This window comes from Podarcis erhardii, assembly GCF_964252035.2.
Source record: "Podarcis erhardii genome assembly, chromosome: 3".
In the NCBI taxonomy this organism is placed as follows: domain Eukaryota; kingdom Metazoa; phylum Chordata; class Lepidosauria; order Squamata; family Lacertidae; genus Podarcis; species Podarcis erhardii.
The window spans coordinates 60890090-60917619 of record NC_138507.1 but is presented as its reverse complement, the minus strand read 5'-3'; the positions used below and the strand labels follow the sequence as shown (position 1 = coordinate 60917619).

Sequence of the window (27530 nt, the reverse complement as noted above, 5' to 3'; positions counted from 1 at the left end):
AGATTTCAGACATTGAGTGGTGTTGTGGCACACACTCTCACATATCCATGTCCCTCAGTGTTAAGCCATTACATGGTTGGCACTGGCCCTCCTGGTTAAGTATGTGGGTTGAAGCATGAGATCGGAAGTGATGGTGCATAATTTCCAAGTCTTCTTCAAAGAGTAGTTCTTTGAGGCCCAGAGAACTGAGAATGCCTCTGCTTTTCTACTCAGGAGATGTGGAAACTTGTATGACATAGGAGAAACAGGAAGTGTGAGACAGCTGCACTTCCTGTTATCTCTGCAGCAGCAGCATCCATGAAGCCACTCTCAGCTGCAGCTGTCTGAAAGAGGCTGAAGATGTTAAGGTTTTCTACTGGCTTTTCATTATCTGTCAAAGATTTATTATTATGTCAGCAGCTGTGGTATTCATTTGTTTGTTTATTTAGAAGATTTATATTCTGCCTTTCAAATTATTATCAAGGTGATTTACAAGCAACAGATAATAGTACCATTATCGCAAAACCCAGAAATATATACGCACAGAGACACAGAAACTCAGCAGACCTTGGTCTTCCACTCTGGGATTACTCAATTCCTTTTCTTTTTTTTTACCTGAGGCAAATGACAGGACAGTACTCACCATTCTACATACAGAAACCAACCAAACTGGCAACTGAATCTTACTTCAGATTTAGTGGGGGTTAGAATTCAATGGTGTGCTGTTACAAATGTTCTATCAGAGCAAATATTGCAGAACTATTTCCCCCACATGCTCTTCTGAGGGGTTCGTGAGCCAATTAGGGGAGCATGGGGTGGGGGAAAGGGGGGAGCCCATTGCACTAGTGGAAGTCCTTATGTGAGCAGGACCAGTTAGTTCAATCCAGCCCTAAGAATGGGACATCTGAAGGCAGCAGGCTAACTTTGATGCCACAGAGCAGCTCTGTCCTCCAACACCTCACAAATGCTCCCTATCCCTCAGCATCTGTTGCCCAAGGTGCCCTGTCCACACTGCCTAAAGGTAGGGCCAGTCCTGCTTCCAGTTGATGGGTTGGGCCAGAGCACATTTTCCTTCTGTTCTTAAAGTCAGCCTGACAAAGACCAACATCCTGGGTAATGACACTGCCAGCACCCCACACATCTGCATTGATGACCACATGCTTGAGATGTACATGATTTTGTCTCCCTGAGCTCCACCATAACTCATAACCTCTCCATGGATGTTGAGTTGTACAATAGTATTGGCAAGGCAGCTATGGCAATGGCTTGCCTCTCTGAAAGGCTATGGGAGAATGTGATGCTAATGACCAACACCAAGATGAAGGTCTACCAGGCTGGTGTGTTGAGCATGCTGCTTTATGGTAGCGTGATGTGGGCAACTTACAACCGCCAGGAACAAAGCCTTAATGCCTTGCACATGCCCTGTGTCAGAAAGGTTTAGGGCATCACATGGCAGGGCAGAGTCACACTCCTGTCTCAAAGACACTGGTTGTAAGCTTCTTTGGGGAAGCTTCTGGCAGCAAAATGCCCTATAATTTTAAATCCAATATAAAATATAAGTACTGGTATGGAACTGGTAAGAATTTTCCATGAGTCACTGTATTCTGCCAAACATTTCTTATTCCTTAGGTAAGAATCATTAAGGCCGATCAAGTGAGTGCTTAAGCTCCGGTGTTCTATTTTTGTGGGTCAAAGTGCAACATACCTGGGAAACTGGAGACTCCGAGTTCAGTGTGTAATGATATGATAGACTGCACAGGGCTTTTGTCTCCTGATCGCCCATTGTCTTAACTGGTGTTTTAAAATATTTGACTACTTTCAGTAGCTATCTGCCAAAGCTTAAGTGTGCCAAACAATCAAAGAGACAAAAAGACCCGGCGATTCCTATTAAGCAATTTGTCTGATTGTCCAAATTGACTTAGTCTAAGCAATATCAAGAGAAATCTAAGCAGGTACATTGGGAAATGCCATTTGAGTGCACGAAGAAGGCATGCAGAAAGCTCATGTTTTCTGGAGGAAAACTTTTCAAGGAACAAAAATCGAAAGAGCAATAAGTGCAACAAATGGGCAAGTTCAAGAGGACAAGACTTCCAGCCAGTTCATATGGTCTTCGGTTACTGGGATGGAAGAAAAGCATTCCCTGGTCATTTTCTTGTTTGGGGGCAGAATGTGGTGGGGGAAGAGTTAGCATTTGTGAATCAATGCCTTTTTTCAACCTAGTCATAAGTAGACCACTGGACAAAATATTTCCTCACTATTTATGAAATTCATGTACTGTCCACAGAAAGAGTTAGTCTCAGTGATGCGGAGAGTGTTTGGTTTCATGTCTTGAAAGCACATAAATATGCTTCCCATCTGGAGGTTGATTGATATATATTGATATCAATATATTGTTATATCAATATATATTGATATAAACAATAGTTATGTCCAATTTTACACCAGTGTAATTTAACAGTACTTTTCGTCCATGTGCTTTCCTAGCTTTAGTATTTAGAAGATGCCAATATATCTAGATCTATCTCCCACAAATTTGCATATAATCTGACACAGGGAATTTCCAGATGCAGGTAAATAGGTTTGGGACCCCCCAAAAAACCCTTAAGTTTTGTGTGTGTACACACTTGTCTCTGGGAACCAGACTACACTGTCTCAACTCTTCAGAGCAGAGTGCAGGTACACCTTCTGAGGGTGTCTACTTCACCACCACACAGCAGCAATACTCGTGGGGAAAGAAGGGGCTTCTCTGTGGTGGAGTGGGGGATGTGACCTACTTTATAGTCCTCTATTTGAAGACCATCCAAAGCTAGTCCTTTTGTTTGAATAGCTGTTTGGTCCAAGTCTGACTTAATGATAAGGAACCACAAGAAGTGAGAGCAGAGGCCTTGAGGTTGCCCATCAGTTGTTAGCACCTGGGTTGCAGATTAAGCAGGCACACATTTTCCTAGCCTTCCCTGCCATGGCAAGATTTACCAGATTGCTATTTAAAATGTATAAATCATTTCTACATTTGCATCTATACATAGAAGTAGCATATGCACACTTAATGCAAATCTGTGTCCCTGTTATGATCCTGTTTTTGGTGATGTGTATAAGGACCACAACTGAGTCTTTCGTTTACACTTTTCCTCCATGTCCAACTAATGGAAATTTTCCTTTGCCAGAAGGAGACCAGCTGGGTATGGGCAGGCAGTCTGACTGACAGGGCTGAGATAAGATTCTCCCTCAACACTGTGTAAAGCAATCTCATAAACTTTACATAGAAACTATATCACAAAATACAGAGTCCACACTTCAATGCACAGCTGTATACAATACACCTGTGTATTTAAAAGGTTTCTTTGGAGTAGAAAAAAGTTTTAGATGTTTCAAGATACATTTTGTTCCTTCTGCTTTATAGGTGAAAGAACATTACAGTAAAGAAGATCTGTTGGCTCAACCTGATCAGAGAACTTTCTGGACTAATGATGACTCAGGTAAGAATTTAGCAAGTAAAGGCATATCCTTCAGGATGCTGCAGTCAGTATTATGTTTGGATTTTAAAAAAAACACACACACCTGTGCAGTAATATGCATACACTGCATCCCAAACTAACATATTTTCTTCTTCTTTTTAAGTGTGGTGGAAGGTTTGAGCCTGCAAAAGTGGGCTTGCATTGAGGGTTACACTACTTCAGAATAAGGATGGAAGAAAATCCCTGCTGGGTCAGACAAAAGGTGTCTCTAGTGCAGGATCCAGTTTCCCACAGTGGCCAACCAAATGCCTACGGCAAACTCTGCCAATCTGAGGCCTCTTTCCACGTGCTCCCCAGTAATTGATATTCAGAGGCAGACTGCTTTAATATTGGAAGCAGTGTCCCGCCACCATGACTATGAGCCATTGATAGCTTTATTCTCTGTAAATTTGTCTAGCCTCCTTTTAAGTTGGTGGCCATGCATTTTGTGGAAGAAAATTCCATACCTTAACATGCACTATGACCATTTGTATCACCTATATTCTGTCCAGCCCCATGAACCCATTAGGTTTTGGGCCCAGGATCTGTTTTAAAACTAACCATTCATAGCCCCTTATTCACAGCACCTTGGTAAGGCAGCTCACTTAGATATTTAGCAGAACAGTTGGCTGGATGAATGGTCTGGTGGTTATGCAACCAATGGCAGGGTGCTCAACCCAAGCCAATAATATTTAAGGAAATCTGAAACTGAAATCTGCATAGGAGAGTGACTGGGAACACTGCTTAAAGAGAATCTCTTGGACTGATAAGGCACAATAAGGCTACTGCTAACTTAAGCAATCCGAGAAGAGTCGCTGTTTAATTGCCCATTTAGTTTATCATGTTCTAACCCTATTATGGCATTTTTACAAAAGTGCAGTAATCGACTTGAGGGCTCCAGCATTTGTTACTGTTCAGCTGATAGGCGCCAAAGTGGGTCAGTTCTAATGAACTGTATCTAATTGAAATGGTCAAGTTCACTTTAAGTCCTTAAGGCTTTGTTCACATGAGATAACTTCAGTCCTTTTTCTCCCTCTTTAGTCTGTCCCCCAGGTAGATTGCTTTACATAGGGTGGTGGTGGTGGAGTAATTCCGAGGGGGGGAAATGGATTGGATCACAGCAGAGCAATATATTCATGTGAAAAAGGGTTGACGCTAGTCTTCTTCCCTAGCTGTATGATGATTTTCCCCTAGATCTGGAGAGGGGATTTTTTTTTTCCAACTCGAGGCCTCCATTTCTTTCTGTGCAAACTTCTGGGGCCACATGCCAGTGGTGGTTGGCAAGGCCAGAAAAAAGTCAGTGAAGCAACTAATGTTCATTTTAATTGGTACAATACGCATGTTTCTACATACAGTGGTACCTCTGGTTGTGAATGGGATCCATTCTGGAGGCCCGTTTGCAACTTGAAAAGAGAGCAACCTGAAGTGCCGTATCTGCGCAGGTGCGTGGCATGATTTGGTGCTTGTGCACATGCGCAAAGCGCGATAGGCGAAACCCGGAAGTAACCCTTTCCGGTACTTCTGGGTCGCCGCGGGACATAACCTGAAAGAACGTAACATGAAGCAAACATAACATGAGGTATGACTGTACTTTCACACACCCTTCTCTAACCTATATCCAGGCAATGGCATGTTCCATCCAGGAAAAAATGCTCAAGGTGGGTGCATGGCAGGACCAGAGAGGGGCTGTGAAGAGAGGAGGTGTGAGGCCTGGTCCTGAGGACCAGACAAAGAGGCCTGGGCAAAAGGCCCAGGCAATCACCTAGAGCAGGCATCCCCAAACTCTGCCCTCCTGCTGTTTAGGAACTACAGTTCCCATCATCCCTGACCACTGGTCCTGTTAGCTAGGGATGATGGGAGTTGTGGTCCCAAAACATCTGGAGGGCCGAGTTTGGGTATGCCTGACCTAGAGGGATTACAGGCATCTTCATTGCACCATGTGTATGACGTAACAAAATATGCACAGATTTGGATATATGTGTCTTCAACTTTACTCCTGGGATGCAGCTGTTTGACTAAGGTCAAACACCAGGATGGTCCCGTGTGTGTGTGTGTGTGTGTGTGTGTGTGTGTTTAATATCCTATTCAACCTCAGTAAGTCAGGTCATACTGCATCTGTGATTGTATAGGTTGCCAGATAGCCTTGGATTATCAGCTTCAGCTTCTGTTTTTTCTGGCTGCCCCATGGCTCCAGTTGAGTGTTTGCTCCCTTAGGCTCCTTGATAATGTTTCCATTTTAGTGCTTCCAGCTTGACTTTGAAGTTAACCTGTCCACTGAATCATCCAGGGGACAGGCTTGTCCCTGAACCGTTGGCAGACAGTTTCACTCCTGAGGGTGTCTTTTCCACTGGAATGGCTGGAATGCGACTTTCAGGTGGAGAGTGTTTGGATTTCTGTGTAAAGCAGCAAATAGCTGGAGAATGGTCCTGGGAGGATTTGCTGTCAGTCTAGTACTTGTAATTTTCCACAGGCATGTTCTGTATTCTGCATGCATCTGTCACATGAACTGGCAGAGTCCCTGACATTGTCTGCAAGTTCCCCGTGACTGACTGCTGTTGGAAGTTTTTATTTTATAGCATTGATGCATTCCCCACCACATCTGAAAAGTTGCACCAGAAACTGCCATAGTTTGGTGGTAGGTCATATACTTGGAATGCAGATGATCCCAGATTCAATCCCTTGTGTCTCCAGTTAGGACTGGGGAAGTTGCTGCCAGGCAGTGTAGACAAGATGACACTGCACTAGATAGGCCAGTGATCCGGCTTACCGCAAGGCAATTTCCTCTGTTCCTACGTGATGGTCAGAATTGTCTTTGGCAATCCCAATATCCAGCCCTACCCCCAGACAATATCTAAACTCCAGAGCTATTTTCACTGAAGGCTTGTCCTGCTGCCTCTGCAGGACTCTGCATTTTAGTTGGCAAATCAACTGGAAAGATGCTTCATAGGCAGGATTATTTCCAGTACACAAAACTCTTGGCTTCATTGAGAGCCATTATATTTTTAGGTGGAGACAAATGATTATAGATGCATAGAATAATAGAACGATGAGGCTCAAAGGAACTCCTTTGAATAGGAACTTGTCCAAAGCTCGGGGAGGAACAAGGAAAAAATATAGTTGTGCCATGCGAGAGATAATATCCTTGACATCTGGTGGATTTAACAACCGCCGTTACTGATTGAAGGCCAAACTAGGCATGACATTAATAGTGCAAATGCAAAAATGTGTGAATGCCATTAATGGTCAGGAATCAGGATTTTTGTTGTTGTTATGTAAAGAGTAGCAGAGAGGAAACTTAAGCAGCCTCAGGTCCATGGAAAGTGCAAAGGAGAAGTTCAACTCTTTATCTTTCTTTCACAATTTTGTCAAGATTGCTTCTCCAAAGCTGCCTTTTGCATTTTAAGGGAATCCTCCAATGGCGCCTCTCCTTCCTTCCTTCCTTCCTTCCTTCCTTCCTTCCTTCCTTCCTTCCTTTTTTTTTTTTTGCTTCTGCATTCAGTTTGTGCCATGCTGTGTAATCTTGATGACATTAGGTTATCCATCTGGGGTGGGGGTGTTGGGTTACTCTTCCACCTTACAATCCTGAGATTCTAAATACCACTCAGCAGTAAATGTTTGTTTTTGCGCCAGGTTGCAGGATGATCAGTGTAGTACTTAGACAAATGAAAATCAAACGGCACGGTAATAATGAGATCCTCAAATAGTGGAAATCAATTTAGCTAACTGATAGTGGAAATCAATTTGCCATCCTTTTCATTTTGACTATCACATCCTGAGAAATATGATTGCAGGGAGATAATTGCCGTAGGAAGCCAGGCCCTTATGTGCATAGAACATAGGAGCATGTAATTACTTGCTGAGAATTAAATAGCAGTGTGAATGATGCAGTGAATAATAATCTAAGACTTAACAACAGCATACCAAAAGCATGGCTACTAGGCTATAATGGTAACGACAAATACAGGATGTTTTTCTGGCATACGTCTCTTTGTCCAAAAAGACAAGATTTGTGTTGCCTTGTTTAAAATGGCAATGTCACTGGAAGTTTCCCCTCCTTCTTTTTCTCTCTCTCTTTTAACTCTGCCCCTTCACTGTGACAGCTGTGTAATTGGGGTTGGGACCATGGCACATGTGGAGGAGGTGCTGATGCCCAACAAAGGGCAGACCCTGCCCCAAAGCTGCTTTCTGTTGGAGAGTAAAGACTCCATATGTGGTGAGGATTCTCCTATACAGTTGGACAAATGATTTTTGTTGGGACTGTGGCATAGGAGGCTTATCACTTATCATGGTCCCTGCTTGAGTTAAAGAAAGAGATAAGCAACTTCTACTGACGCATTTAGCATCTCATGCAGTTTGGCCCTGTGTTGATTAACGAGGTGCCGTGTACTCAAGTAATCATTAAATATAATTAAACATGCAGATTTCCAAATGTGGAACCTTTTGAGATAAGGAAGGAAAGGGCAGGAAGGAAAGGAAACTTTACAATTTAATGAGCAATAGCTCGTCAACATTGCTTAAAGCAAAATGGCTAACTAGTAGACTTCCAGATGTTGCTGGATTTCAGTTCCCACCATCCCTGTCCATTGACTAAGCCAGGCATCCCCAGACTCAGATCTCCAGATGTTTTACGACTACAACTCCCATCATCCCTGACCACTGGTCCTGTGAGCTAGGGATGATGGGAGTTGTAGTCACAAAACATCTGGAGGGTCAAGTTTGGGGGTGCCTGGACTAAGCCAAGCTGGAATCCAACAACATCTGGAGAGTCACAGAAAAGCCACTCCTGTTTGAAACCAGGTGTCCATCTTTAACAAATTCTTCATTCCACCAAAACACAGTAAACACTCTTAACAGAAATATGTTTGGCCTAGAGCACCACAGCTTGATCACAGACACTCCAGTAATGTCCGATTCCAGCTGCTCTCAGCACCTTCCAGCATGGCCAGTGGTCAGGAATTATAGTAGTTGTGATCCAGTAACATTTGGAGGGTCACAGGTTCCCCACTTGGCTACTGATGGAACATTTGAGACTTTCCTTAATTTGGTTCTCTCTGTTTTCAGTGGAGCTTCTTTCAGTGCTGGCTACACTGCTGCAGCAGCACATGGAATACGCATTGCCTTCTTCAGTTACAAGAATTAAAGATGCATGGTGATAACATTGCCAGTGATTTAATAACGGGACTTATCCTATCCTTGTCCTATGGCTGTAGTACTGCTGCGGTTACATTTTCCCACCAACCAGCTTGTCTTCAGGGGATCTGTGCTAATTGATGTGTGCACAGCTATTATGCGTGTGTGTTGATCCTTCTTAATAAACACTGACTAAGGTATGAATGGAAGCAATTGATGGAGGAGGGGAATTGCTTCAGGTGCAGCCAAGGTAATTGGCCCAGAGAACTGTGACCGTGTGGTTGCAACATCCAAAGGCAAACATTCCTCAAATAACTGGGTCAACACTTCAGGCATTGCCTGACTGCAAAGCTTTCGTCAGGATGACCTCAGACCGGCTGAAGCACAGTGGGCCTACGCATACTTTTCAAGTGGGAGCATGGTTTGACATACACATACATAATAAGCGTTTGTTAACAACCAAGTGGGGATCACCACAGTAGTTACAAAGGCTTATGTGAATGCTTATGGGGGTAATTTCAGATGAGATCTGAGTGCTTTAGAAAGGGACTTAAGCAATCTCGCTTTCAGATAAGGCTCAACACTGTTTTTCTGTTTGCTTTAGAACCCTCTTGCAAGCAGCAGAAGCATGGCTTCAAGTCTGACTGCATAAACAAATTAACTCCTTTGAAGCTATGACGTATTTCTTGCATTTTAAACCTGGGGCCCCATCTCAGAAACAGCTACCGGTATCCACTTTTCACAGATACTTACACCAGTAATAACAACTTTCAGGATGAATTCAGTGATGAATTTAGAGATAGGCTACAACCATCTTTAAACACACACACACACACGCTGCTAAACTGTTGATAAACTACATGTCCTATCAACCCTGAGCATTCGTCATGGCCTTCTCGGTAGTGGCGCCCACCCTGTGGAACGCCAGACTTAAAGACATCTGAAGGCAGCCCGTTTTAGGGAAGCTTTTAATGTTTAACAGACTACTGTATTTTAATACTTTGTTGGAAGCCGCCAAGAGTGGCTGGGGAGGCCCAGCCAGATGGGCGGGGTATAAATAATATATTATTATTATTATTATTATTATTATTATTATTATTATTATTATTATTATTAAAGCTGATTAATTTCTCCACCTCTGGCTGAAAGGGTCCTACTATAGGTTGTGCATTCACTCAGGGGACATGTACCTAAGGGGACATGTATTCTGTCATCTAATCTGTTTTCCCATTTGGGTCCCCACAGATTCCCTTGGCTCCTGATGCTCAGCAGACTCATGAGGGTCTGTGTGCCTGCACAGCTCCCAGGCCTTTGTTTTGGCTGGGCTTCTGGTCCCACTTAAAAGGCTCTGAGACAGAGGTGGTAATGGAACAACTCTCTGTCAAGCAGACGGATAGATGAGATTAGCTTCCAGTTGCACATCATTAGAGTGTCCTGCTTGAGTAATGGAATAGGTTGAATGTTCTAGCGTATGTCATTATGAGTATAGTATTTATGTCATTTATTAAACGTTCATATCCTACCTTTTGAGCCATAGATCCACAAAAATCAGGAAACGAAAAGAGAGAGTAAAAAACTAGAATTCAGAAAGCATTAAAACTTCAATACAGCGCAGCACAAAATGCTACAGTACACCCTGTATGTTGCACCAGGTATGACATAAGGGCTACTTCAGTGTTTGAATGTGGAGTTTCCTATACAATGTAAATTAAGGTGGGGCAATATTCCTTCTCCATGCTGTTTCAATGAAGCCTAGCAGTGGGGACTCCCTGTCTTGATCTAATCAACTACAAGGCAGACTGTCCCTATCTCTAGCCTTTATTTTCTGGGGGAGGGGAAGAACAGGCCCATATACCTAGACTTCCATTATGCTCTGTTCTCAATTACAAGCACCATACATTTCAGAGACTATAGACACTTCTTATATATCATTCATGAGACTGTTCACAATACCCTGATCGGCAATCACTAATCGGCAATGAATCAGAAAGTCCATTGTAACACAGGGAAAACCTCTTTGCTAGAGCCAATTGCAAACCACATGGGCATTCCAGACCATTGTTTCCTCATGTCCATTAATAACTTTTGACAGGGAGAGAAGCTTGCAAGTGTGGGTTTTCAAATGCAGGTCCAGTTGAGACTGGCACTGATCCCCATTTCCCTTCTGAGTCTTCCATTGTTTGGCAAAAGTTTCCTGCATTGCAGGGGGTTGGCCTAGATGATCCCTTATGGTGTCTTCCAACTCTACAATCCTATGATTTACAAAATTCTCCACTTGGAAGCCCCCTAAGGGCTGGGTCATGCAGGCAGCAAACAGACCATCACCTCTGGGAGTGCACCAGGTCACCACCAGGTCACAATTCTCTGATAACTGCAGCTAGTTTAACAACCAACAGTAAGGGAATATTGGAGCAATATTGAAAGTATCAGATACTTTTTAACTACAGGTCACGCCAGCTAAGAGATGCTGTAATTTTCCGTGTTGGGAAATTACTTTCTCCTAGTTCAGAGACTCTTCACTTTATGATCCTGCACTTCCAATCCCCTGGCATTAAAGCTTCTTATTGACAGTGCCATAAACCCACGATATGGCCAGCAGCAAACTGAAATACTGTAAAATAGGTAGCAAATTTATCTCTGGCAAAATATGGCACTCAAATCAGATCCATAGAAGCTTTCCCAGCCAATATCAATCTCCTTGCTGGAGAAGTGTCCAGCAGTCTTTCGGCAGCCTCCTGCTATTGCAATAATTAAATCGATTATTATTAAATCTATTAAATGTGGCCTATTTATTGTCAACAGCTTACATGTACACTGCCAGATCCATTCTGCAGCTTAGGCAAAGCAGTGAAAATGAGGCCAGCAGTCTCAGTATGCGAAACAGGTCTAGGAACCACAAACCACCCAGGCTGTTAGTTGAGATTAATTCTTCCCATCGAAATCAATGGAACTTCACTTAGCTCTGTGACTGATTTGTCACATTTATTTCAATGGGGTCAAAGTGCAGCTAAATTATTCTGCATCCAACCCTTGTTAGTTTGAGGCCATTACTTGCAAGTAGGCCCACTGATTCCAGGGGGGATTTATTTCCACACACCCAAAAAAAAAAACAAAAAAAAACCCCACAGCCTAAGCCAAATGTGGAAACAAATTGCTTTCTGATCAGTGGGACTTGCTTACATGTAACGGGGTCTGATCCAACAGAAACAAGAACAAAATCATAACTAAGATCCCTTGAGAGCAAATGTTTGGGACATTAGTCATGACTCTCTTTAAGTTGCTGGTTTGGACTGCTGGTGTCCTGGCATACTTATCTGGAAGCAATACATTCTTCTGGAATTAATGGGTCTTACTTCTATGTAAACATTTTCAGATTGGGGATCTACTGGTGTAAACTCAGTGCTTTGGCTTAAATGGATATTTGGCTTGCAGGAGCATCAGTCCTCAGGCCTTTGAAAAGAGCTGTTGCATATGAAGCCCGATTTGTGACATGACACAGGCAGACCAGTTGGATGAAGCTATGTGTAGATACATCTATGCTAGGTGCTTTGTAACAACAAGAACCACCACCACAGACACACCTCAGAGTGATTTGCTGAGGCTAGCAAGAGCTTGCACCTCTGCCAGTGGTACATTTAGGTACCTGTCTTGTATCTACTTGGGGGGTTAACTGAGTCTAACCACAATACTGGCAAATCACCATTACCAGTTAAGACATCCTTGATTACCACATTGTCTCCTATAAGCACCTGTCATTGTTACCACCCATCAATCTAGGCAATCCTAAGCATATTTTACTCAGAAGTAAGTCTTGCTGTGTTTTACAGAGCTTATCCCCCAATAAGTGTGGTTAGAATTGGAACATTACAGAAAATCAAGCCATCAAAAATAATGTGGAAATGTGGTCTTGCATGCAAAAGCTGTTAGTCTAATCCTTCTATGGTAACCATGAACCTTGCAGAGGGGGCTACTTCTACTATCACTGTACAGCACTGATCCTGCTGGCCTATTTGGTCAGCACAGAGGTTCAGTGCAACACCATGTTAGGCAGGCGCCACTGGTTTCAACCCCAGACATAATAGTGGGGCTGGGAGAAACATTAGCGAGCCACTTCTGGTCCGTGATGGGCCAGAGGTCTAACTCAGCATGACTTGGGTTCATGCGATTACCCCGAGGAAGGCACGCAGCTAATGCAAACCATCGCTACGCTGATCCACGCGCCAAATTGCTAGGGCAGAGAGGATGCTGAAGTCTCGGGAATAAATTGCCCTGCGCCTCCTTCCTTTGTAGCTTTATTTGGGGACGTAGGGAGGAGCACTTCCTGTGCTTCTGGGTCAGTTAGTCCCAGCAGCAGCCTGGGAAGCTTCCGGGCGCAGACATGTCCTAACTGTGCTGCAGGCCGTCGTGCAAAACGAGGACCTGAACCACCCCTCATCTCAGGGACACAGCCTGCCAACTGCAGGTGCCAAGAGTTTCAAAGTGCCTTTGATCTGCCGGCCGTAGCCTTCGTTCAGATAACAGCAGGGCTGCCGCGTTCTCGAATCGTAAGGGGGCAGGGGCTTTAAAACGAGGGGCGCGTTCGTCCCTTCCAAATGGGGACACGGCGTGGTTTCCTCGCTGCAGGGAGTACACGGTGGGAGCTCATTAAAGCGCCCTTCCCCCTCCTCCACCACGAGAAAGGGAAGTGAACTCGAGCGCCCCCTAGTCGCCGATTCCACACTTAAACTACAGGAGCTTAGGGACGACCGCCCCGTCGGAGGCTATTAACCCTTTGCGCGCGCTCTCTCTCTCTCTCATTCTCCTGTGAGTTTGTGGAGCAGAGACGTCAGAGGGATGCAGGCGAGGCGCAGGCGGCGGGGAAAGCCCTGCCTGCAATAGCTGTCGCTTTCCTTTTCGGAAGCGCTTAGGTGCCAGGATCTGCGGGCGGGGGATGGGGGCGCCGGCTCCAACCTCCACACGCCCCTCCGTTGGCCGGGCTGGGAGGAAAAGGCTGCCAGTCTCCGCGCAGCTTGCCTCCTTTCCTGCGCAAGCGACTTGTGTGCAGCAGGAGCCCGGCTGTCTCCCGCCGCTGCTATATAGAGGAAAAGGGGGGAAGTGGAGCGGACGGCTGGGCGGGCGGGAAGGGAAGCGGAGAGGAACTCGGCCGGACGCCGCCTGGTGCTGCCGTCGCCGTCCAGCGCAAATCTGACGCGGGGACGAAGCAGAAGAGGCAGGCGGGCAGGAGGGCGATGTCTCCCCGCATTGCCTTTGGCCTGCCCCCTCCTTAAGCCTTCAAGCTTCCAGTGAGACGATACCCATCCCCCACCTACCCAACTCCTCAACCCATTTCAGCTCATCTGGGGGATCGCCTGCCTGATTCTTCCTACAATGATCCACGACGGTTAAAAAAGCAAAACAAAACACCAGATTGCCTCCACATCCCCATCCTTGAACCCTTAGCCAGCGTTCCCAGACCACATCAGAGGTGGGGAACACAAAAATGCCAGCGTGGGGAAGTGGTTCGAGTGTCGGGGACTATGAAATTGGGAGACCAGGGTTCAAATCCCCACTGGGCCGCGGAGCTCCCTGAGTGACCTTCGGGCCAGTCACGGCCTCTCAGCCTAACCTGCCTCGCAGGGTTGTTGTAGAGCGGGCCAGGACAGAACCATGTACCACCTTTGGAGCAGAGGTGGGGTATATAAATGCGATTAAACAAGCAAGCAAGAGAATGGCCAATGGCCCATCTAGTCCAGTGTTTCTGTCCTCACAGTGGCCAACCAGATACCAGTGGGAAACCCTGCAAACTGGGATGTTGCTGGGCTGCAAATCTGTCTTGATGGTTTTTAACATCGCATGTAAATAGTTTGCTGTGAAGGGCTGGCAAAAGATCTTAATGATAACAAGAATGGCAAATGTTCAGGAGCCCGGCTGCCTCTACTCCTCCTATTCTTCTTCCCATAATCTTATGGCCACTGGCTAGGGCTGGAGAGAACTGATGTCCAACCATACCTGGAGGGCACAGGCAGGGACATTAAAGAAGTCACGCGGGCATTTTGGGATCGCAGACGCAGGCTCCTCCTCCCTCTGTGTTTTCTTCCCTCCTTACTTCCCAAATTGTGTTTTGATTCAAGTCTCCTGCTGCATCAATTAAAAGAGACCGGCATTTCTAGTTGCCGCGCTGGGTGTGTGTTTGTGTGTGGGCATGTTTCTCTCTCTCTGTGTGTGTGTACACATACAGTATATATATAATAAGCAAGTGTTGACTTCAGTCAATCTCAGGGTTTATGTTGCAACAACGTGGCTCTTGTTGAACTTTAGTTCTCTGGTATGTAAATCACCTTTAATACGAGGTTCATAAACTGGGCAGCCAGATCAGCTCGTTTCCTTTATTTCATTGCCCGCCTCCCTGCAAGCTGACGGAGAGCCGGACGGCCCAAAGAAGGAGACGCTTTTTGCTTGGGAATTACAATACAACAAAGCCCGAGGATTTAGAACAGGGTTGCCGAAACGGCGGCTCCTGGCACTTGTGGTGGGATCTTGAGGAGCAGGCAGAGAGGAAGAGGCAAACACCATGAGAGGGAAAGAAGAAAAGTCTTCGCTGAAAGGTTGGTCGAATTAACGTTACACTGTATATATATTTTTCCGCGGTGGGAAACTTTCACAACAACTAGGGAAGGAAGAGAGCGCTTGAATCTCGAGTTGAGATGGACACTTTTAGATTGTCCCTCTCTATAAAATAGTCCTATCAGATGCGGCTGGAGATAAGGGCTGGAGGCTCAATTGTTTTCTGGGTGCGCTGATAAGATTAGCTCCGAGGCAATCTCTGAAAGAGCAGGAGGAGGGGGAGTGGATGGACAGAGCTGTGTAAAAACCAGGGTTTTGTATGCTAGAGGCTTAAGTCTTACGGGAAAACTGCCTGTAGGTCATTCCTTGGCAAATCCATAGGAATGTTGCCTTGAACTCGCTTTGCTTGTGCGGGCTTCCCTGAAAGGTGGCTTGTCAAAGAGGACGAAGGAGTGGAACAATGGCTTGGATGTCTCAGTGCAACTTAAATGTTTGGGGGAGGTGGTTTTTGCGGAGTGGGGGGCAGGTATTACAGCAGTGCTTCTTTCCAAGTGCATCCTTCCAAGGATGTAGTGAATACCATAGGATGTGTTCTTCCAAGGCCATTCGTGCATCAAAGCTCGGTATTGGCTGGCAGACCGCAGAAGCTCTCCAGGGATTCTGACAATTCCTCCCCCAAACCCAACCCTACCTAGAGATGCTGCGGGGACTGAATCTGGGACCTTCTGAATGCAAATCTTGAGCTCTTGGTAGAGAAGGCTCACCAGGGCAGCTGGCTTGCTTCACCCAGCCACCTGCCACAGGACTAATGTTGTGGGAGCACAAATGATGCTGAAGAATGTGGTGCTATGAGGGTGAGAACGACCTTGGCTGGCTCAGGGACATTAGATGAGAAGCGTCGTGGCTCATGCTGGGAATGCAGAATCTGGCTCCGGGTTCGATTCCTGGCATTTCCTGCGAATGTAAGAAGCGCCCTTCCACGTCCGGCCACTGGCCTAGATCTAGCCCGCCATCCTGTTCCCAGACTGGGGGAGCAGACACCTATGCAAAGCCCCCGGGGGCAAGCAGGACCTGAGAAGGACGACAGCGATTCCCAGCAACTGGTATCCGGAGGCGAGCTGCCTCCAACAGGGGAGGCAGAAGAGTTCAGCCACCGTGGCTAACAACCGCTAGTGAACTGGCCAAAACACCATCCCAGTTGGCAGGCATTTCCGGTTAAGCAGATCACGTGGGCAGATTGACTGGGGGTCCCAAGCGGAGACCATGAGTCTGACCCTATACTGTATATATATACATACTATAGCAGCTTCTTGTGTGGGCAAGCAGGCGAAAAGTGGCCAAGGCGCGCGGGGGGAGGGGCACACAGAGGAGACTCTTCGGCATCATGTGCCACCTGATCGCTAGAGCAGCATAAGTGAATGAAGCCGCGAATGAATGGGGCTCCAAGGCTGAGTCTTGCAACGGCTGCGGAGGAGCAGTTTCGCCGGGTTCAGGCAAGGAGCCAAAGCGGGGACATGAGCGCATGCGCGTTGCGGGAAGTCCCGAGGCGCCGCCGCCCCTTCGAGCTGCTGGCGATGCGAGGCTTGTAAAGTTTGCGAGAAAGGCGGTGTGTCGCCGGGGGCTCCCGGGTGCTGCTCTGCCACTGCTGGCGGAGGAAAAGGCCGCGGGGACATATGTGTAATGGAAAGGAGCGGAGGAAGCTGTAGATCAGGGTTGAGTTCCCCGGAGGATCTCGGTTATTGTTATTATTGTTGTTAATAATCAAAGCTGCGGTGTTATAAAGGAGGAATAAAGCAGGACTGGTCCCCGGCTTTTTCCTACAGCCCGAATTCTTGAAGGATTCGAGTCGAAAGGTTTTGTATGAGTGTTTTTTAAAAAAATAAAAAATAAATCAGCGGATTAGCCAAACTGCAACTTTTGCAAACTTGCGTCAGCAGAGTCAACTGGCAGCCCGTGGGAGTCGCACAGGCCCGAGGCGCTTCCGCCCAGCCCTTTTGTTGGGGTGTTAATTCTAGATCCGGCGTGGAAGAGCCCTACCCGCCCACCCCGCTTCCAACTCGGGCTTTCTGTTTAGGATTTTTGGGTTCTGCAAACCATCCGCCCCAGCTTTGAAACAGGACAGTCGGGGAAAACAATGTTGTAGTGGGCGCGCAGAGGCGCGCGCAGGAGATCGTGCGCGAGCCGGAGGAGCTCGGAAGGGGGAAGGACGGAGGCGGGGCTTATCCAATAAAAATCAAAACCGCGGAAAAATGAGCAGCGTTCAGGAACCAAAAAATAGTGGGTTCCAGGGATCCAGTTGGTATCAATCAGTTTAGTATGTTCGACCCCCGAGAGTAGTCTAGTCCAACCCCCTGCAGTGCAACCATCTCAACACGTGTTTCCCCATCCAGTTGGAAACAATATCGGACCCTGCTTAGCTTTAGCAAATGTGCTTTGCAGTTTTATTGCTGCATCCAAGACCCCTTGGACTGGTGGGTCGGCGGGCGGGCTTCCTCCCGAGTCATCCTGCCTGGATTGCACTTGCAGGCCTGTCCGTTCGCCGAGGCTCTTGCATCGCAGATAATACATTTAAGTGATAGGAAAAGAGAAAGGAGAAGGTGCCGACTTTTTAATATATTGCAGGGGAACGATGGGAAGGCTACTACTTAAAAATAATAATGAGCTAAATAAGCAGGCGAGCTCTTGATCAGAAGCTTGCCTCTCTCCCAGTGCCCAAAGGTGAAATAATAATAATAATTATTATTATTATTATTATTATTTTGCGGGGGGGGCGTGTCTTGAATTGATTCGTGTTGCATTTATCAGTGGGGGGGAATGTAACAACAATCGGGTCGGAAGGCGGTGCCCCCCCCCTCGCCGCGACGTGGGAGGTGGTCTCAGCCCCAAGCTCGCCGCTCGCTCTCCGCGCCCCGTTCCCCTCCCCGCAATATGTTATGACTGCCGTCCGTTGCGTGCCACCGCCGGTGCTTCAGGTCACCGGTGGGCGGCGTCCCGGCCAACTCCATTCATAAACACGCCTCACGTGTTCCGCAACGCTGCTGCGGAGACGGGCATAAATAAATAAACGGGCCATCCGGGCACAGAGTGTTCTCAAACAATTGTGCAAATGAAGAAAAAGAAAAAGAAATCGCTGCAGCCTGAGTCAGCTCCCCCCTTCCTCTTTCTCTCCCCGTTGCTTTTGCAAATGTGGAGATTTCCATCATCTCCTTCCATGAGATGGCATTTCTCTTTCGTTTTTAAACATTATTATTACGCAGGCACACGCGCCCAATATTTTTAAGGCGCTTTCAGCAATATCCCGGCCAATCGGTTTCTGGGGTCTCGCCTGGAAGGGGCGCTTGTTTGTGGGATTTAGGAAGCAGCGGCAGGAAACAAGAGTGTCCCGTCCCCCCCGAAGTCACTCCCTGCGGAAAGGCCATTGCTTATCGGCCTTCACCCCAGACGTCAGAGGTTCTCCTTTAGATCCTCTCTGGGGGGCTCTCTCCGGTTCCCTTTGCTTCACTTGGACCTGGGGGTGGGGAGGCTGCCATAAACTTAACATCTGCAGATGTGAGACGGAGAAGGAACCGCCGGGGCTACAGGGAACGGAAAAGACCGGGGCTTCTGGCCGGGATCCGGGTAAGAAAGTCCTGCGCAGCGCCGGGGACCTTTACAGCTCTGCTTGCGTCTCTCTCCCTTCCTTGTGTTCGGGCTGCTTGCAGGGTGAAGGGAGAGAGACTCTCTCTCCTCCCTGCTATGAGGCTCCGAGGAGCTCCTGCTTGACTGGCAGCCGCCTCCGGACGCCTCCCTTCGGCCCAGGATTCCTTTGGAGCCGCGTGGTTGGAGCCTCCCGGCGCTTGCCAGCCAAGGCAGCCCTGGACAGCCCCGTCCCGCCGCGACGCTCTCTGGCGATTAATAAAAACCATCTGGTAAAAGCAGGAACCGTGTGACTCCAGCGGTTTCTGTTTCGCAGTCTGAACGGCAGTGGAGTTGCTTTGAGGTGGTTTTATAAAGAAAAGGGCAAGGGAGGGAAGGGAGGGTGGAAACAGACAGAAGAAGTTCAGAGACTCCTCAAAAGCAGCCCTGTCTGCTCTCTGCGGCTCAGATCCGCAAGGCGTATTTTCTCAAGAGTAGGAAAAGTTTCTGCCTGCCTTGATGGAGGAATCCAGAGGCACAGGACCTTCCGACCTAATGGGATTCCTTCTTTGCTCTCACTGCCTTAGATTAAGGAGATTTCTTCCTATGTAGGTGTGCCATAAATAGCTAATGTTGGAGGGAATGCCGCCGGATTAATGCTAAGGAGGAGGGCAGGGCTGAACGTCTAAGGATGCCCCGGCCTGCCTGGGAGTCACAGCTCTCGGGAAACCCCGATGTCTAATTCTGTCTGTGTGTTTGTGTGTGTGGATTAGCTGTGGTTGTCCACTGATTCACAGAACATCTAAATATGTTCAAGGACACCCTTGGTTACTACTTTATATAATAACTGTACGGATACTTTTTATATAAAAAAGTAAATTTCTGGGGGCTAAGTAAGGTCGCGAAGGGCATCCTTCTCCGTGTGGATTTAACCATAATAGATTAAAAATGGAAATTCCACGTCCAGGGGCTGTATGTACCTTCCGATTATCAGGTTGGGAGGGGGGAACGACCTGGAGATGGCTCTCCCACCCCCCACCCCACCCCAGTCCTCGGCGCCTCTTGCGGGAGACAGGGCAGAGTGTCGCAACGGAAATGCCTTTGTTCTTATCTCTGGAACAAATCGATCCTTGGATGAGGTCCATCTCGGACCTGGGGGTGTCTGAAAAACCAAGGCTAGCCTATCCCGCGGCGGGTCTCTCTGTGGAAGTGTAAAGAGTGGCAAAAATGGGACTTCCTTTGCGCGTTATGGTGGCCTTGAGGAACAAGGCAGGTACATTTAAAGGAAAAAAAAGGAGGGGCTGCTGGCCAAGGCTAATTTAGCGCCTTCGAGGGTCAGCGACCTCCTGGGCACATCTCTTAACTCACACGGGTGGACGAGTGCGGTGAGGGGGGCCCACAAGGACGCAGCAAGTGCCCTGGGCGCCTTGGCAAGGCAAAGAGCGGAGTTCTAATTCTGCCGTGCAATAAATCAGTACATAAAAATAAGGCAGGCATCTCTCTCCAAGGTTTGTTTGCAACCCCAGAGCTTTGTTGCATTGTCTTTCCCTCTCTCGAACTGCTGCCAATTAATCCCATTGCAATTTGCTGAGGGTGAAAAAGGATAAAGGGGGGGGGGGGCTGGTGCGTGGTAGCTGGCGGGCTTCTTCCTCTCCACCCGGCTTGCGAGACTCCTTTCTAACGTCAAGGGAGGGGAACATGTCATGGGGAAGGGAAGGGCCGGGCGCCAGGCCTGCATGTCTCCCGGCAGCTCCGGGCGCCTGGGGCGGGGGGAGAGCGAGACTCTTCCTCCTTGTTCCCCTCTGGCTCCGCCCCTCCTTCCTCTCCGCCTGGGCTGTCGCCGAGGCCGCGCCTATATAAAGCCCCGGGGCGAGCGGCGGAGCGGCAGACGCGAGCTGACTCAACAGGCTGAACGATCTTGACCCTGCGCGCTTTACCCCCGCTGCTAATTCCCTAACTCGGAAGCAGAGCAAGCAACAAGCCACAGCCAGCTGCCTGGAAGGGCGCTCGCGCATCCACTCTTATCCCTCGCGCATCTGCTTGGATTATTTTTCTTTCCAACACTGAGAAACCTAGAAAGTCCGCGATGACGGTCAAAGCCGAAGCTTCGGGATCCACGCTAACGTATTCCAAGATGAGAGGGATGGTGGCAATACTGATCGGTGAGTGGGAACGACGAGGAGATAGCGATAGAGAAAAAGAGCATAAAACGGCGTGCGCCCTCCCGATTGTAACCGTGTTGTAGGAGGCTCTCGTTGTATTCAAGGGATGGAGAGGGCGCGCGCGTGCATTAATTAAATAAAAGAAAGGAAAGAAGATGGGGAATTAATCTGTAACAACCCTCTTCTCTCTTGTGATTGTTTGCAGCTTTCATGAAACAGAGACGAATGGGGCTGAATGACTTCATTCAGAAGATAGCCACCAACTCCTACGCATGCAAACAGTAAGTATTTTTTGTGGGTTGTGTTTTTTTCTTACGCCCTTCTGCAGAAATTGCCTGGGAAATGCATGGAACTTCGTTCTAAAATTTAACAGAGAATGAGAAATTATATAACTCCTTTCAGCGAGAGATAGTTGAATTTTTTTTTTGTTAAATTAAAAAATGTTTACAGTATCATGCATGCCTACTCAGATGTAAATTTCAGAAATTTCAGTGGGACTTACACTCCTAAGTATACTTACTAGAAAGGAACTTTAGTGACACCTGTGTGGTAGAAGCGAGTGTCATTAAAGCTGCAATCCTATATGCACTTTGGAATAGATCTTATTGGGCTCACTTTTGAGTAGATACACCTTATGCCAAAAAAAGAAAAAGAAAAAAGACCAGCAGTAGAGTAGATGCTGTAAAAAATTAGTAGGAAACAGAATATAATTTTCTAGATTTGAAAATATCACAAGTTTTGAGTTAATTGCATTCAGCTAAGTTTTACTGTTTGGCTGAAGAATAGAAAACTGGAGAAAGGCACCTAGTTTAGATTTCCTGATCCCTCATTCCCTCCTCTGACCTTTAATTACAGAGGAAACTTAAGTCTCTTTGCTCAGAATGGTTTGTTTCTGTCTCCGGTTTCATCTTAGCCCTGAAACCTAGTAAGCCAGTTGTTTTTAGCAGCCTGCCAACCTGAAACTTTCCATCTAGAATGTTACCATGCCCCCTAGTGGTGAAATGTTTTTAATGTTCTGTACCTTGTTCAGCTGTACAAATTCTCCTGACTTTAATCTCTTGCAGCCCTGAAGTTCAATCTATTTTGAAGATCTCCCAGCCTCAAGAGCCTGAACTTATGAATGCCAATCCTTCTCCTCCAGTAAGTAGCTTCTATTATGCACAGCCTATCTTGAGAAGACTTTAATGTGACAGTAATAGCAACAGGTTTTAAAGATAGATGTTCTGTCCGTTGGTAATCTGGCATGGGTTTTTTCCATTCAGGACATATTGTAGTGATGCAACTTGGAAAGAAGTGTTTTGCAATAAAGATTTAGCATTTCCCTCCAGAGCAGATAAAACTCTTATTTTTAAATTGACATACTCTTTCAAGAATATTTCCCCCATAGAAGAATGCAATGCAATTTACTGTGTTTTTAAAAAAGTAATAATCTGCACCAAAATATTTCAGTACAATTTTTTTCCCTCTTTTTTGTTCACTGCAGCCCAGTCCATCCCAGCAGATCAACCTTGGCCCTTCTTCTAACCCACATGCTAAACCATCAGATTTCCATTTCCTGAAGGTCATTGGAAAAGGCAGCTTTGGGAAGGTAAGCATACATATTCATTTGGTCAATGGGTCTGTAATATTAAGGGTATCAAAATACTTGGGAGTGCCAGGGGGATTTAATAAGCGAACTGGTGACTGTGAAGGGGTGTGAGGTGGAGTATTCTTGAAAATCAAGGTTCCATTAAAATTTATGTAAGATAATTTGCTATATGGATCATATGGCACAAAGGGGAAATGAAGGCTGTATTGTCCCATTCCCTGCCTTAAGGCAGTGGCACCCACTCGTTATGTTGATATGTGGTATTTTACTGCCAGCCCATTGAGTTGTGCAGGGTTGCTCTATGGCTGGGCCTCATGATAGCAAAAGGGACGTAGCTGAGTTGTGACTTGATAGTTCCCTTGCATCATGATCACACCTAAACAAAGAGGGTGCCTTGGTTTATTTCAGGTTCTTCTTGCAAGGCACAAGGCAGAAGAGCACTTCTATGCAGTAAAAGTCCTCCAGAAGAAAGCAATCCTGAAAAAGAAAGAGGTACGTAACTGAATTATACCCATTTCACGAGAAATGCCAATCGGCAAACTAATTATAATAGTCCTACTGTTCTGCTGCTCAGCCAATGAATGATTTCCTACTTCCCTTCCTCTTAGGAGAAACACATAATGTCTGAACGCAACGTCCTACTGAAGAACGTGAAGCACCCTTTCCTGGTGGGACTCCACTTCTCCTTCCAGACTGCAGACAAGCTGTATTTTGTCCTAGACTACATCAATGGTGGAGAGGTAAGCAAAGAGAGTGCACAGAACCATAAAGGGGGGGGGGTGTCCAAAGATACACAGGGCTTGATCAAAAGATCATTGAAACTCCTTGCTGAAAACAAAGCCAGTCCTGCCATGTGTACAAATAAGGCAGTGCTTTCTTCCTATTAAGTATGAAGAGGAGTTTTGGGGAGGAGTTACTAGATTCAGGGTCTCCTGCTTGCCAGCCTCTCACAGCAGGAAGCAGCCAGCGGATTACTAGGCCATTTCCTACCATTGTTCTCTCTAGCTATATATATATATATATATATTGAGCTTAATTAAATGCATTGTTTTGAATGGTTTTGGGATCGCTAACAGTTTTCTCCCCCTCCTTCCTTGTCTCCTGCAGTTGTTCTACCATCTCCAGAGGGAACGTTGCTTCCTGGAGCCAAGAGCTCGTTTTTATGCTGCTGAAATCGCCAGTGCACTGGGTTATCTGCATTCACTGAATATAGTTTACCGGTAAGCAGGGCAGATGGTTTGCACACGTGCATGGTTTCTGTGAAAACTGTGGGAAGTAGGCTGTAATATGTAATAAGGGGAGGTCAGGAACCTTGTGGAATAGGCTCCCAAGACACAGACACTGACACTGAGTACTGGGATCAGTGCAGCACAAAATTTTTAGATTCGCTTCCAGGTTTTGGGTTAGAACCGGTAAATAGATGCTTCTCATGCACATAGACTAAATCCTGTTGGTAAATGACCTTTAGAAAGTGCTTGGGGGCTATCCATCAAACCCGTTTGTTTTCAAAGGGACAACCCCCCCTTCAAAAAAAAAACCCCGATAAAATCCCATTGCTTATAATAAACATAAGAGTTGAGAGCCATTGGCTCACCTGTGTATTTTCCTTCCTTTGCCCTAGGGACTTGAAGCCAGAGAACATTTTGCTGGATTCTCAAGGCCACATTGTCTTGACTGACTTTGGACTCTGCAAAGAGAACATAGAACACAATGGCACAACTTCCACATTTTGTGGCACTCCTGAGGTAGGTCTGGGTTCTGCTTTCTTTATCCACATGGCAGTGATGCATGTGCCCAAAGTGTGCAGAGGGAAGAGGAATTTCCCAGATGGGACAAAAGGGCATGTTGTCTTGTTTAGGTGAAGCAGTCAGACAGGCTTTGATTGATGAGCCCTGCTGACAAAGCTGCAGCGGGTGGGGGAGGGAGAGAAAGGTCAGAGGTTACAAATGCAAGGCTTTAAGGGCAAAAATAAAGTTACCTAGGGACTCCTGCAGAACAAAGTTCTACAGATGCAAAGATTGGTGTGGTCATCTATCCACAAGTGCAGCCCCCACTCAATCAGGTCACTAAGGTTATTTTTAAGTGGAGCATTTAAAAGAATGCAGGCTGGCTACTTTATTCTAATGTTTCCTATCTTCTTGTTTTCGATAGTACCTTGCCCCCGAAGTCCTTCACAAGCAACCCTATGACCGGACTGTTGACTGGTGGTGCCTTGGGGCTGTTTTGTACGAGATGCTTTATGGACTGGTAAGCAAAAATAGTGAGCAACTGGCTAATTGCAAACACATACCAGTCATGTTACCAGCATAAGAAAGAGCTGAATCTTGGTCCCACTGAATTTATAAATGTTGCGAACTTCAGTTAGAGCCAATATTTTGCATGTGGATCTCTAACATGGTGCACATATTTGTGGCCATAGCTCAGTGATGGATCATCTGCTTTGCATGCAAAAGGTCTTGGGTTCAGTCCCTGGCTGGGAATTATTCCCTACTTGAGAAACCCTGGAGAGCCATGTAGCCAATAATGACTTAGATGGACTATTGGTCTGACCCGATATAAGCAGTTGCCTTATGCTCCTTGGGTGGGTGGGACATGAGAAGGGGAAAGATGTAGTTACAGGTGCCATAGCCATTCCAGTGCCTCAAGATGGGTATCAAACTAAGTGTATTGTGATACAGGCAGTACAGTAAGTTAGACTCTTGGGAGTAAAAATCTGTTCCCCCTTCTCTCTCTCCAGCCCCCTTTCTATAGCAGAAACACAGCAGAAATGTATGACAACATCTTGAACAAACCTCTGCAGCTGAAGCCAAATATTACCAACTCTGCGAGACACCTTTTGGAAGGTCTTCTGCAAAAGGACAGGACCAAGAGGCTGGGTGCAAAGGAGGACTTTGTAAGTATAACCCTGCGAGTTGTGAGGGGTGGGTGGGGGAGTTTCGGAAGTTGGCTAGACGATAACAGTCTTTTCCAATTACTCTTGCCTGAACTGATCTGATTTCCATTTCCTCAACAGATGGAGATTAAGAACCACATCTTCTTCTCCCTAATTAACTGGGATGATCTCATTAATAAGAAGATTACACCCCCTTTCAACCCAAATGTGGTAAGTGTTGTCTTCTAATTATGGGAGAGACTTTTCTATTTATACTAGGGTACCCAGGGGTTGAAGATAAAAATAATGACAGGCTAGGTTTTAGAAGGTTCTAGTGTGTTATCAATGTGAAGCAATCGAGCAGGTGTCTTAATTTTTAAATGCCGCCTTGAGTTTATACATAAGTGGACGGAATTGCCTCATGCAGTTCAGGTATGAGGTGAGGCAACCAGGTCAGGTGAACTCTATGAGCTTGGAGGTGCATGTTGACCTGTGAGACCGCTGCAGCCAATCCAGATCCGTCTCCAGTCCAACACACACACACACCATTAGATTTCTAGTTTTTGTTTGAAACGAGTTCAGGGGGGTGATCCAGTTTTGTTTTATGTAATTGCTGTCTCATGCAGTGCCTAGATTGGTTTTACTTTTTTAAAAAACCACACACACAAGAAAACACGTAGGCCCCACTCCCAGTTAAGGAAATATTTGAACATTTCTTCCCAGTCCGACATTAACAACAGAACCTTCTTTGTTTTCTCAGAGTGGCCCCAATGACCTGCGGCACTTTGACCCTGAGTTTACAGATGAGCCTGTCCCGAACTCCATTGGCCAGTCTTCAGACAGCATCCTCATCACTGCCAGCGTCAAGGAAGCTGCTGAAGCATTTCTGGGCTTCTCCTATGCCCCTCCCATGGATTCTTTCTTGTGAATTTCTATTATAGTGATCTGTTTGTACTTTTTCTTTTCTTTTTTTTTTCATTTAATAATGACCCTTCTGTTGGCCTTCTGTGTGAGCTGCCAGTTTGTCCGGTCACCTTCAAAAAGGAGAGGGAAATTTTTTTTTGCACATCTTCTCACTGTGTGGCAGCTTTGCAGCCTTAATTTCAACTGCGTTTTTATTTTATTTTTCTGGAAGCTTTTGTTGTCGTCGTTCCTGCCGTTCATTTGGAAGAGCACATTCTAACTACTTTTAAATGAACTTGCAAAACATTTCAACTTCCAGTTCTTCCCACCCACCAAAGTGGTGCTATCGCCTTTAGAAGGAAAGAAGGAAGAAGCTACTGCTGCCATAGACTGCCATAGATTGTAAGCTTAAGAACAACATCCTGTGTGCATCCCCCCTTTCCCCCTTTTTTTGAGAGAGTTTGTTCTGAAAAGCCTAGCTTGAAGATCTTTCTGGATACGATGGGGATGATTTTACGAAAACGTGCCTTTTTTCCCCTGAGATCTTGTGAGCTCCAAAGCTTTTCCTGTCACAAGAGTGTTTCCTGATTCACACGTGTGTTTCTTTTGTGTGTATGTGCGAGTTTGCTATGAGGACAATGGTGTCAGTGTGGTATGCACATTTTTCAGATGGACTTTGTTCAGAAGCATCAGTGCAACACTTGCAGGACTCTACAATAGGGGGCATTGCTTGTTCCTTCCATATTTGGAAGACAATAAATTAATATGTGTAGATAGATGATTTTTTTAAAGAAAAAAAATGTAAAAAATAATGATGATGGGCTTCAATGACTTAGTACCCATAATGCTTGAAGAAAGCATTGCTGCTATGGAAAAATATATATAAATATATATATATATAAATATTTCTATTTTTAGAATGGGTTTCTAGGGACCAAAATGCCCCAGCTGCAGTCTATCAAAGCTGTTGGTTTATTTCATTATCATTTTTTTTGTTCATCTGTAAAACTGGGCATTATTTATGGTTTGTATTTTTTTTCATTCCTGGTTGTACGTATTTGTAAAAAGACTTGTACAGTTGGTTGCAATAGTAGATGTATATTTAAAAAGGAAAAAAAACCTTTAAAGGCTTATAATGTATACCACTATTATAATGTACTTTACATGGTTATTATACAATATGTATAATTTTTGTGACCAAACCCATTGGTTTGCAGTAAAATCTTGGACAATATTTCTATAAA

General features: G+C 46.0%; 1 protein-coding gene across 4 annotated transcripts in view; it reads left to right on the top strand.

Annotated features, from left to right (window-relative positions):
- The window catches only part of SGK1 (serum/glucocorticoid regulated kinase 1), a 74021-nt gene extending 46491 nt beyond the window's left edge, over positions 1 to 27530 (top strand). Inside the window, exons 3-14 of one of the 4 annotated variants that reach the window (XM_081855334.1) lie at positions 3380 to 3455; positions 21129 to 21204; positions 21988 to 22063; positions 22407 to 22511; positions 22920 to 23003; positions 23120 to 23251; positions 23619 to 23731; positions 24133 to 24256; positions 24663 to 24758; positions 25249 to 25404; positions 25525 to 25614; positions 26144 to 27530. In XM_081855334.1, coding sequence (XP_081711460.1) covers positions 3380 to 3455; positions 21129 to 21204; positions 21988 to 22063; positions 22407 to 22511; positions 22920 to 23003; positions 23120 to 23251; positions 23619 to 23731; positions 24133 to 24256; positions 24663 to 24758; positions 25249 to 25404; positions 25525 to 25614; positions 26144 to 26311 — 1296 coding nt within the window. In that variant the 3' untranslated portion in view covers positions 26312 to 27530. Of the gene's footprint in view, positions 1 to 3379; positions 3456 to 14983; positions 15188 to 18637; positions 18765 to 20634; positions 20924 to 21128; positions 21205 to 21987; positions 22064 to 22406; positions 22512 to 22919; positions 23004 to 23119; positions 23252 to 23618; positions 23732 to 24132; positions 24257 to 24662; positions 24759 to 25248; positions 25405 to 25524; positions 25615 to 26143 lie in introns of those variants that run through there. The other 3 variants (XM_081855336.1, XM_081855337.1, XM_081855335.1) reach the window with 3 other exon arrangements.